The sequence below is a fragment of the Sprattus sprattus genome (genome assembly GCF_963457725.1).
Source record: "Sprattus sprattus genome assembly, chromosome: 11".
In the NCBI taxonomy this organism is placed as follows: Eukaryota; Metazoa; Chordata; class Actinopteri; order Clupeiformes; family Clupeidae; genus Sprattus; species Sprattus sprattus.
The window spans coordinates 11,988,833-12,001,344 of NC_137909.1; the positions used below are offsets into that span (position 1 = coordinate 11,988,833).

General features: G+C 43.0%; 1 protein-coding gene across 1 annotated transcript in view; it reads right to left on the reverse strand.

Annotated features, from left to right (window-relative positions):
* The window catches only part of nup214 (nucleoporin 214), an 85,284-nt gene that overhangs the window by 60,822 nt on the left and 11,950 nt on the right, over positions 1–12,512 (reverse strand). Inside the window, exons 8-14 of the mRNA XM_080847404.1 lie at positions 11,807–11,913; positions 11,506–11,572; positions 10,550–10,676; positions 9,199–9,357; positions 6,164–6,644; positions 1,102–1,232; positions 813–904 (exon numbers count right to left, since the gene is read on the reverse strand). Coding sequence (XP_080703530.1) covers positions 813–904; positions 1,102–1,232; positions 6,164–6,644; positions 9,199–9,357; positions 10,550–10,676; positions 11,506–11,572; positions 11,807–11,913 — 1,164 coding nt within the window. The remainder of the gene's footprint in view (positions 1–812; positions 905–1,101; positions 1,233–6,163; positions 6,645–9,198; positions 9,358–10,549; positions 10,677–11,505; positions 11,573–11,806; positions 11,914–12,512) is intronic.

The window sequence follows — 12,512 nt, forward strand, 5'->3', positions numbered from 1 at the left end:
GACAGGGGAGAAAGACACCAGAGAAGAGGAGGGGCGGGAGACACAGCGAAACAAAGAAACATGGAGAAATGGAGAGAAGAGGAGAGATGTGTCTCTAAATTAAATTCGTTTTTTTCAACCCTCACTTTTATTAACCTTTTGTGCACTCTTCCATGTCTTCTGCTGTTCTTTTCTCCCTGCGCTCACCAAGGCAAACTCCTGTTTACATCGCATATTTGGCAATTTTTATACTGAGAGAAAAGTTTGGTTTCTAATTTGGTTTCTAACAGTTTCTCGCTGTATTCACTAGCAAATACAGATCCAACCTAACAGAAAAAAATGAATCTGCTTACTGCTGCCACAACTTGCCAAGACTGATACTGCAGTCACATAAGTACCTATCAGACCAGGGGTGGGCAATTTATTTCCCCAAGGGGCCACATGAGATAGTGGGAATGTTGTGTAGGGCCAGACCAATTCAGAATGAAAAATTAGCATGTTTTTGCAGTATTAAAGGTGTGCCCAGACGATACACATACACATGACACACACACACACACACACACACACACACACACACACACGAGAGCAAGCTTGCAATGCAATAGTATAAGTATACAAATGAATAGTAATATCAATTTTTATCTTAACGTTTGATACCTAATTTACCATTGATCTCCGTGGGCCGGTCAGGGACAGCCAAGGGGCCGTTAATGGCCCTGGTGCAGCACTTTGCCCAGGTCTGTATCAGACTCTTGTGCAGGTGTCCAGCTGAGTGTATGGGAGTACTTGTGCAAAGGTGTGTGTGTGAGGGACAAAGAACGAGAGATTACCTGTGCAGGTGTGCTGATCTGGGGTTGAGGAGCTGCTGGCTGTACTTTAGGTGGGGCTGGAGTAGTGCTGCTGGCCTGAACTGACTGAACAGCTGCTGCCACACACACACACACACACACACACACACACAAACACCGGATATGGTCAATGAAAGTTCAATTCAACAAATACCACCACCCCCCCCCCCCCCCCCCCCCCCCATATGTAATGTGGATGTAGCTTGCAACTGGTTTGCTGGTGATGGGGTGTGTGTATGTGTGTGTGTGTGTGTGTGTGTTTGCGTGTTACCTGGTGCTACAGCTGGTTTGCTGATGACTGCTGGGGGCGCTACAGGAGCGCTGGCCTCAGACTGTGGAGGTTTAGGTTTTAGGGTGGAGGATGCGAAAGAAAAGGGGGAAGGTGTCTCCAGTCCCGAAAATCTGAATACAGACAGAGACAGACAGACAGACAGACAGAGAGGACAGACACCAGAGAGACACCAGAGAGGACAGTTTATAATGGTCAACAGATTGAACAATCCTCAACTGATCGTATTTGTAACTTTCAGTTTGTTTTACTGGAGGGGAGAAACAGACAGACAGTGAATCACACTTTAGAATGTTTGAAATTCGGCATCAGAATGGAAAACAGTTTAGGGACTGCTATTTTGTGTCTCTTTTTATCACCCCCAACTAGGGCTGAACGATTAATTGCATTTGCGGTTTAATCGTGATATGATGAGATGCGATTTTCAAACCGCAACTTAAAGAAAAACCGTGATTAAAGATGGAACATTTTGCACACAGTGATTAAAGCAGCATAACGCAGTATTGCCAACATTGTGGTGTGCCAATCTGTACTCAATGGTTCCAAAATTAGTATTTTCCCCAGTAAATTAGTATTTTTCCTTAAGTGAAATCTGTACTGCGTTAATGGGTGCAACGGGCAAAATGTTGATATGTACTTGTAAAAGAAACAATATTTTGGCATTCAGCCTACAAACGTAGACTCATAGACTTTAAGCTCACTTTGAGAGGGTCTCTCTTTTCTTAATCACGTGAATTTGGCTGTGTCATAGTGTATTTTGGCAAACTTTTCATATTATGGTGGAAGTATCTCATATTTTATAAGTTTCTGTACACAAAATGCAACCCTTATAAAATAAAATCAAGGTGACTTTCTCAGTCAGGGTCATGCCACTGGACTGGGTCTCAAAACCCATTGACAGCAGACTATTATTCCCCTGGACTTGGGTGCTGGCTGTTTTGTGTTTGATGGCAGACATGTGTGTCTTAACATCATAGAGTCCACTATGGGCAATGCAGGGCTGGGCGATATGGACCAAAAGTCATATCTCGATATTTTCGAGCAAAATGTCGATATAAGATAAATATCGATATTTTTTTACGCATTAATAACATAGTTGCCGTTGGCACGCTCCAACTCGGTATTCTGTGCTCTCTTTTTCAGTGACGTCGCTGTGCTTGTTCTCAATCCTAAATTTGTTAAATGAATCAGTCTACCTACATGAAAAGAATCAGCAAGTTGCTGATGTGCCTGTTATATTTTTGGGATGTCATTAACGTATCTCATCAAATTATACAGCTCTTCAGAATGTTCCAAAAAGTTCCGTTGATTATTTGATTAACACCCGCGTAAAGTGAATTGACTGCTGTCATTTGCAACGGTTTTTGTGCTTCACATCTTTCATAGCAAGTAGTCTGGTCAACTTGTATTGAAACTGACGGCTGACGAACTGTGTTCCTGGTAAGTGTCAATATTTATCATCTATGTCATACACTATGTAACCTTTTAGCCTATTTAAATGTACAATTTGCAACCAAAGTGTGCGTCAACAATGTATCTGTCAGTCAGGTGTCAGCCACAGATAGCCTACTTGCTAACTAACTAACATTAGCAGTGATGCTACTTAAACCGTACTATGCCTGATCAAGTTAGAGAGGAAGAGACCGACCAAGCAGCTGCAGCAAGTTGCAAAGTTCGCAATCCTGGTGAGACAACGGGCGGTGCAGAGTGTAACCAAGATTTTCAAGGAGTCGCAGCATAACCATTAACTTACGTGACGGCAGCTGCATTAAAATAGGCACATTCATAAATCGTCCGACCTACCGAAACTGCACGTAGCCTCGCCATAGGGATCTTTACCGTCCGTTCATTTGATATTTGAGGTAATCGGGCCTACGTGTCGTTTAGATTCGATGTAGCCAGCGAAAGCGCAGTCGCGCATGAGTTGCCTGCCAGTCTTTATTTGGCCCATGACAGAAAGACGCATCTGCAACGTTTCAGTCAAAGCCACACGTTGTGTGATGTTATTTAATTGAATTAAATGTAACTTAAAACATAACAGGAATCTCAAACATAACAGAAAATTATTTTCGCGCTGTAGGGGATTTAAAAAAAGTGACGTGAGTGGGGGCGGGGCTGTGTGTGTGTGAGCCGGAGGCAGAGCGGGAGACAGAAGCAGAGTAGGAGGCGGCAGCCGCGGCTCGAAATGGCTGTTATTCGGAACAAATGTGCTGTACTTTAAACGGAAATGAAACTATATCGATGTTGACGATAGCGTCTCATTCCATATCTCGTTTTTTAAAATATCGATATATCTCAAATATCGATATACCGCCCAGCCCGTCCGACATATAGTGCAAAAGGCATGACTGGTAGACACAGGACTTCAACTAATAGAAGTGTATTCCTTGGTATCTGGGAGAAAGTCTGATTCCTAGGAAATGGCTTCTTTTTTTTCAGCCATAATTTTAGATTGTAACGTTGCATGCTATATTCGATCACATATAAAAAATGAGAAAGTGTTCGTCCACAAAAAATTGAGCTAAATGAAAAGACTCAGTAAGGCAAATTGAGCGAAGTAAGAAAGGAGCTCGATTATACGGAATACCGTCAAGTGGAAAGTACTGCTAGACAACGCCCAGAAGAGCAGTGACAGCAGCGGTGCTCGTGTCAGTTTGTTGCCACGGGGATGACAACAAATGCGATCTGTTCCAACTTCAGTCTTTTGCCTGAGTCTTTTCATTTAGCTCACTCTTTTGACAGAAATATACCTTGATTCGACGGAAATTCTGCGTTGACCATTTGTATTTGTGTTTGAAAAATATATCGCTCGAGTCAAGAAAGTTTTATTCTTGATCAGTAGTTTAATATCCTTTGATTGGGGTACCATATTAAGCAGTAGTTGATTAAAAACAATCACAGAAACGTACCCAAATATGTTGGTGGTGGCCATTTGTAAACTAAAAGCAGATGCGACAAGTTAACTTTATCCATCAACGTCAAAAGTAAATACTCTTCCCGTGTCGCTGCAGCTATAATATCGACCAATCAGCTCAAGCGTATATCACGTCGGTCAAAACTAGAATGGCGCCCTCCGCGTTCGTAAGCAGGAAGCCAAATCATGACACATTTTTGCTTATTTCTGGACTTACTGCAAATATTCTATTCATTAAATAATATTGCAAGTTGACCCTAAATTCGTATGACTGAGTCATTATATTCGTATCGCCGTATTTCCACCACATTTTCGTATTAATACGGATCAATTCGTACGAGTTGGCATCACTGATAACGGATCACTTGCTAATCACTAACGAGATGCTATAGTGGCTCAAACTAGCGAAATCACTTGAAATGTGCTTACTTTGACACTATGACCAACTAGTTAGTCAACAACTGTCCTAACACAGTCAAACATCAAGCAAGTGCAACACAAGACGGCAAATAAGCTACTTACTAGTTCGGCAGACAGTAAAAAACAGGCGGCTTCAGGCACACCTACATAACGCAGTCATTTGCCTACGGACCCTGGTGTGGCAATGGCACAGAGGCGATTCTCCATATTAAAAGTCATTGTAGCGCCCAAAATTTCAAAGCTGTTATTTTAAGGTAAAACTGCTTATCCTAACCCTAACCCTGAAGTACAATTACTGCATAAGGCCAATTTAAAAAGTGCATGCCTTGTGTTTATACTTGACTTTGTTTAAATAACTTAAATGCACAGTGGCAAAGCCGATTTGTTTCTGTAATGAGCAGTTAAATACAAATGTAAAATGTGGGAAAGAATATTTCACCCTAAATGTATCTAAAATTGTGTCATATTTAAATCATTCAGTACATTTTCTTGGAGAAAAAAATAGGATACAATTTCTATTCTAATATTTTGGGGAAAAATCACAATTAGATTATTTTCCCAAATCGTTCAGCCCTACCCCCAACCATGACTCACACACACACATACACTCCTATGCAAATTTGCCTCTGCCATTACCAGAATGAGTAATAAGAGAAACCCTTCCACTTTTTCATGGATTTAAATTTTGCATAATCTCAGGTCTGAATGCTTTGCAACAAAGAGAGGGGAACTCAACAATTTCAACTGTCCGACATGCTACTTAGATACTTAGCCAACCAACATTTTTAAATCGGTTGACAGCAGTAGTGATTTAAGTGTATTGTAATGTAATGTTAACCGCTGCTATAAAAGTTCCTACTCAAAAACAATAATGTAGATGCTTTCATACTAAACAATAACATTTGTTGGCAAAATCACTGAAATCAAATAACCAGCTTCTTAACGTCAAATAGCTATTTAGATAACTTTAAGTTTGTTTTCCGTGCTAAATCACAGCACTGAAACAGCTCTCATTAAGGTTTTAAATGACATACACCTCAATACAGAAACATAAAAAACACATCAGTCCTAGTGTGAGACCTTTGCCCATGTTGATCATAATATATAACTACACTGACATTGGGTTGGATTTTCAGGTGCAGTTATCAGTTTGCTCAGATCACACTTACAAGACAGGAGCCTTTGAGTTGCCTTTGGAAATTATACCTTAACACCAACACCCTTGATATCCAAGGCGATCCAAGTGCCCATAGCTGGAAATGACCCCTGAAACCTCCTGTCTTCACTGGAGTCTTTTAAAACACAAAACACCCAGTGCCCTCTACCCTTTAAAGCCTGACTGATCTCCAAATGACAGTGTTCTTATTTTCTCCACATTTAGTTTTGACCTAGGCTTTGTTTGAGACCTAGGTTACAGAGGCACCTTATCTGTGTTAAACTGGAGGGGGCGAAAGGCCAGGATACCCCTCCCCTGAACACAGTGAAGTTAACTCACTCTGATAAAAGGACTCCTCCAGGGTTAGTCCATTTTGATGGACCATCATCACCTTTTTTGGTCCCAGGAATTAGTGAATCATTCCTTAGAAAAGGGCCCTGACACACCAAAATGATCCCTCAGTTATTACCTCAAGGACACAAAGGGCGTCTAGGCTCCTCCCACCCACTCAGACAGCCAATCACGTGCAGGTCATACAACAGAGACAATCTCACCTGTCGGCCAGGTTGAGCCTAATGGCGGGCGTGGCCGGCTCCTTGGAAATAGTCAGCGGGGAGGCGGTTCCAAGCCTCTCGGGGGTGTGGCCTGGTGCAAGGGCAGGGGAGGCTGCTGCAGGACCACCAGCCTCCACAAGGGGGGGCTTGGCGACGGAGGGGGCGCTGAAGGAGAAGGCGGAGGCAGCGCTGGAGGCGGGGAGCATTTTGTTGGCTGCTGCGAAGGAGAAGATGCCGGCAGAGCCGAAGGCAGGGGCTGCGGTGGAAGCTGAGGAGCCCAGGGTGATGGAGGAGGAGGAGGCGGTGCTGGAGGGGGCAGTGGGGGCGAAGGAGAAGCCAGGAGCAGGGGCAGGGGCAGGAGCAGGGGCAGGGGCAGGGGCAGAAGTGGTGACTGCCGCAGGAGGTGGGGAGATTGGGGCACGCAGTGGGGGAAATGTGCTCGGCTGGGCTTTCTGTGCGGGTGGGGCTGCGGAGTAGGAGCCTGAGAGGGAGAGAGGCACAACAAAACAAACAACTTAGAGTCATCACATGCATGTGTTATGCACAACCTCTATGGTGGGGCAACTCATGGCCATAGTGTATGTCTGTAGGCAAATAGCACTTGCCGCCTATGGGGTGTGGTATATGTCTGTAGGCAAATAGCACTTGAAGCTTATGGGGTGATACAGTCGGGAAAATAAGTATTTGAACACCTGCCGATTTTGCAAGTTTGGCTCCTTGTAAAGAAATGTGTGATCTAAAATTGCAATGGTAGGTGTATTTTAACAGTGAGAAATAGAATATCAACAAATCCAGAAAACTACATTTTAAAACATTTATGACTATTTGTATTTGATGTAGAAAATAAGTATTTCAACCACCAAGCAAACAGCAAGGATTCTGGCTCCCAATGACCAGTTATGTGCCCAAGAAGCACACAGATTAGTCCTCATTAGGCCTAACAAGCTACACCTGACACCTGACCTGACACCTGTCCAAAGAATCATACTTCACACCTTCAACCTCACCACCATGGGCAAGACCAAAGAGTTGTCCAAGGATGTCAGAGATAAGATTGTAGACCTGCACAAGGCTGGAATGGCTACAAAACCATCGGCAAGCAGCTTGGTGAGAAACAGACAACTATTGGTGCGATTATTCATAAATGGGAGCAACACCAAACAACTGTCAATCACTCTAGGTCTGGGGCTCCATGCAAGATATCCCCTCGTGCAGTATCGGTGATCATCCGAAAGGTGCAGAATAACCCCAGAACTACACAGGGGGAGCTTGTGAATGATCTCAAGGCAGCTGGGAACACAGTCACCAAGGAAACCTTTAGCAACACACTACGCCGTAATGGTCCTGCAAGTACTGCAGCACTCGCAAGGACCCCCTGCTCAAGGAAGCACATGTACAGGGCCATCTGAAGTTTGCCAATGAACACTTGAATGATTCTAAGGAGGATTGGGAGACAGGATGTGGTCAGATGAGACCAAAATCAAGCTCTTTGGCATCAACTCGACTTGCCGCGTTTGAAGGTGGAAGAATGCTGAATATGACCCCAAGAACACCATCCCCACCGTCAAGCATGGAGGTGGAAACATTATGCTTTGGGGCTGTTTCTCTGCCAAGAGTACAGGATGTCTCCACCGCATCAAGGGGACTATGGATGGGGCCACGTAACGTGGAATATTGGGCTTGAACCTCATTCCCTCCCATTGAAAATGCAACCTTAAGGATTTGGAGAGGATCTGCAAAGAGGAGTGGACCAAAATCCCTCCTGAGATGTGTGTAAAGCTGGTGACCAACTACAAGAAACGTAGTTATAGCACCAAGTACTAAGTCATGTTTTGCTAGGGGTTCAAATACTTATTATCTTCATCAAATGCAAATAAAGTCATAAACGTTATAAAATGCAGTTTTCTGGATATTTTTGTTGATATTCTGTTTTTCACTGTTAAAATACAACTACCATTACAATTATAGATCACACATTTCTTTGCAAGTGGGCAAACTTGCGCAATCGGCAGGGGTTCAAATACTTATTTTCCACACTGTATGTCTGTAGGTGAATGGCACTTTTGAAGTGCTCTAGTACACTGCCTTTTTCCACCTGTAGCTACTTCTGCATTCCCGTTTTGAGGTTCAGTTTATTGCTCTGGTACACTTTGTAGTGGATTAGAACCAGAAACCCTGTGATGCTTCCTCTAAAACCTGGGTCTCTGGAGCCCCCTGCAGGTTAACTGGTGCATGTGTGTGTGGGCACGTTTGTGTGCGTAAGTTGCTGATTGATGGGACAGTGAACTGGCCCTTATGTCTTGAATGCTTGGCATTTTTGTGTCCGCATCAAATTAAATGTACAAAGAAAATACATAGATATGTGCATGTATATATACACATAGAAACTATATTAAATAAAACTACAGTATGCAGTTAAATGTTTCAAATAACCTTTGGGTGAATACATTATTTTGCAGTACGTGTAAAAGTAAAAGTATGTATTTGTTATGCATTTTCAAATGATTGCTAGCATTGTTTTATTAAAAGGACAATGTCTTATTGTTTTTCTTGTATGTATTGAAATAATCAGGGGACTTGTCCCAACTATGCAGTTCATTTGAGGTCATTTAGTATAACATGATCAAGAAGCCATTTTGAAATCAAATCAAACTGATAGGCATGTGACAGTCTCTGGCATCACGAAAAGGACCCCTAAAGACCCCTTTGGTGCTGCAGCGAGTCGAGTTGATCTCTCTTAAATATTTGGTGATTTTCCCTTTTCACAATGTGGTAACCGGAGTAACAAACCTGCATTCAGTGAAATGCCCAAAAATACTTATATTGTTGGATTTTTAGAATAATTGTAATTAACTTCATTGGTCCATGTCATTGTTTTAATATGGTCAAACTATTAACTATTGTTGCTCTAGGTGTAGTCCAAGGATTTGCATAGAAATAGTATATTGAATATTTCAGTGGGTATGTTCTGTAAATCTTTGTTAAAACGTATGATAGTGTGTGTGTGTGTGTGTGTGTGTGTGTGTATTTCATACCTGCGGTCGGTGGTCTCTCCCCATCCAGAGATAGGCTGGTTGGGGGGGCTACCAGCTGCTTAGCCCCAGGGTTCATGTTGAGCAGGGTGAAGGGGCACAGGACCCCGTCTGTGGATAGCAACATCAGCGTGGGGGCCGCAGGAAGCTTCTTATCATCCGCTGGAGACCACAGACACACACAGACACACACACATTAAATTCAGATAGAAAGAAACACACACATGCAGGCAAGTTACAATATTTTATCAGCTGTCAAATCAGATGTACCATCAAATGTACACAGACATAATATGCTAGGGAAATAAATAAACAAACAAACAAACAAACAAACAAACAAACAAACAAATAAATAAATAAATAAATAAATACATTAAAAACAACAACCACAATTCCTGCCACCAGTGGACTTTGTTGGACGTGAGTGATGCACCCCCTAAAAAAAGTGCATAGAAATTTCATCTCCTAGTGCTGCATAAACACACCCACAAGCAAACAGACACGTACACACAGTGCTGTGAATGTGAGGGAGAGTCTGGTTAAGTGCATTAGTATTCTACTGCAGGGCTTAGTCTGTCTGCTCTCCCCCTCGCTTCCCTGTCTCATCTCGTCGGCATTGCTCGTCTGGTCTGGCCTCATCTGACTTATTCGGACGAACAGAGGCCTGAGCTGATCATCGTCTCTCTCAGACGACCCAGACACTGTCCTCCTCCTCACTCTTCTAACACAAAAGTGTTGTTGTTGAGAAGTGTTGTTGGGGAGTGTGTTTTTTTTTTTGAATTGTGGATAATAGCAGGATGTACGTGGCCGTCTGCCTAATCGGTGTGATGCTGGAGATCCATGGGAATGAAAGAGTCGTGTGTCTGACAGACGTATACAAATCTGAAGGCTTTTAACATGACCCTGAAAACACAGCATCACTAGACACTTTGAGAACTTTCTGTGTTTTGAAACTTTCAAATTGCCAGACTTGGACGTTGAGGAATTATAACTGTAGTTTGAAGCATAGTTCATGGGTTCTGAATTGGAGCCAGTGAGAAACCTCTAGGCTCCTACTGCAGTTGTCTGGCTGTCAGTCTGAATCAGCTTTCCCACTTGCTCCTTCAACACAGGGAGTGTTCAGACAGTGTTCAACGTGTGTGTGTTTGTGTGTGTGTGTGTGTGTGTGTAACGGCCACGGCACACTGAGAGTGTGAAAGCGTGTGTCTGTTGCTACCATTGCACACCAAGGTTAGAGTATCTGTGTGTGTGTGTGTGTGTGTTATTGCCATGGCACACAGAGTGCATGTGTGTGTGTGTGTGTGTGTGTGTGTGTGTATATGTGTGTGTGTGTGTGTGAGTGTTAGGCACTCACAGATGTAAATCTCATCTTGACTGGTGTAGTCGATGGCGACGCCCAATGGCAGTGTGTCATCACTGTTCTGAGTGACAGGAAGCTCTGCCCTACTGGCATCCTCCAGCAGCCACAGCTCCCAATTAATCTGAAATATACACAACCACGTTACAATACACACACAGACACAGATCACAATAGTTATTTGTGCAGACAGACAACCACTTCACACATAATCACTCATTACACACATGCAAAGGCCCCTCCACAAGCCAACATTGACCTACTAACAGGCAGTATCATAAATGTACTACACTCAACCCTAGATTCCATTGCACCACTTAAAAAGATGATAAGAAAAAAGAAAAGGCTAGCCCCCATGGTATACTGCCCAGACTCAAGCACACAAACAAACCACACGGAGACTTGAAAGAAAATAGTACAACTAGAAGTATTTAGCCTGGCATGGAAAGACCTTCAAGATCTTAGCGCTGCTTTCGCCACTGTAGACCTTCATATGCTACTACAGACTTGAGTACCATGTTGGCATACACTTTGCATGTCCATCATAAACCCTCTAATTATACAAATGTAAATTGTGGAGTCCTCCTAGGCTGTGTACTTGGACCCCTGCTCTTCTCTTTGTACATGCTATTCTTTGGCGTTTGGCACTTCTGCAAATCTCTGCTTGTACCTTGGGTTGGCGGAGTATCAGAGTTCTAATTGGTTCTAATATTTGTGAGAGTTCTAATAATTACGTAATTACTGAAAAACAAGGTCTAGTCCAAATGTAATTTCAGTAACTCCCAGGTCTCATAAAGTTTAATATTTCTTATTTGGATAAAAGTGCCACCTAAATGACTAAATGTACACAATCCTCATAAAGATACACATTTACACTGAAGTCTGAGGTATAAGAGAGATGTGGGTAAGCCAGTAGTTCAGGGTTGGGTCATTCACCACCGGCTGTTATTTACCTTGTCCTCTTGTTTGGCAATGATACTGACTTCAATGGAGGCTGCAGACGCTGCCAGCACCAAATCCCTGTAAGAGCAGGAGACCATGATGAACACTGCAGAGAGCGCTCACAAATACACTCAATTCACAGGGCAGATAGGTATCAAAGGAGAAAACTGAATGCTCGCTCACTCACTCAAACGTAAATATATATGCCCATACATTACATATAAAACACATACACATGCGCTCATACAAGTGTACACACACACACACACACACACACACACACACACACACACACACACACACACAACGTACCAGTCCTCCATGTGGCAGAGAAAGTAGTGGTGCTGTCTCTCTGTGCAGCTGCCGTACACCAGGTCATTAAAGTTCAGATACCCCTCCGCCCTCTTATCAGTTTTTGTCTGCAAGACAAATATGGTAAAATCATTCAGGCAACACAGGTGTGAGACTGCAGCTTTGTTCACAGGCAGGGGAGAGTTCCACGCTACAAATCCACAGTTCTGTGGGTCGAGGCCCGCCTTAATACAATCAACTCATATCACAAATGGTCTTATTATGAAGACATGTGGAAACAGACATATGACCAAAACTAATTTAGGCTAAATTCTATCAAGACTAAGAAACACTAGGCCCTAATACATGTGCCAATGTGATCAGAACAGTTTATCGTATCGTATTCGCGTGTAGGTGTGAACATTTTCAAGGGAAACGGCTCTTGTCGTTACGTGTTTACATGTGCAAAATGTGAACCGTTTACATTGCCTCGGGCATGCGCAAAGACCACGGAGATGTGCTCCCACCTGGTTTGTTTACTAACAACATCAACGTGGATCCGCATCGTGCACAGGCAGTGTAGTGGCTTAAAGTTCCCTTCTTTCTATCAGCATATAGTTCTTAATATTTTCTTTGAATAACCACTCCCAGATGGAAAGAAAACGAGTCTACGCGTGGATGTGTTTCAACAACGGTAGAAAACTGTGTTTGCTCCGTCTTTTACTGA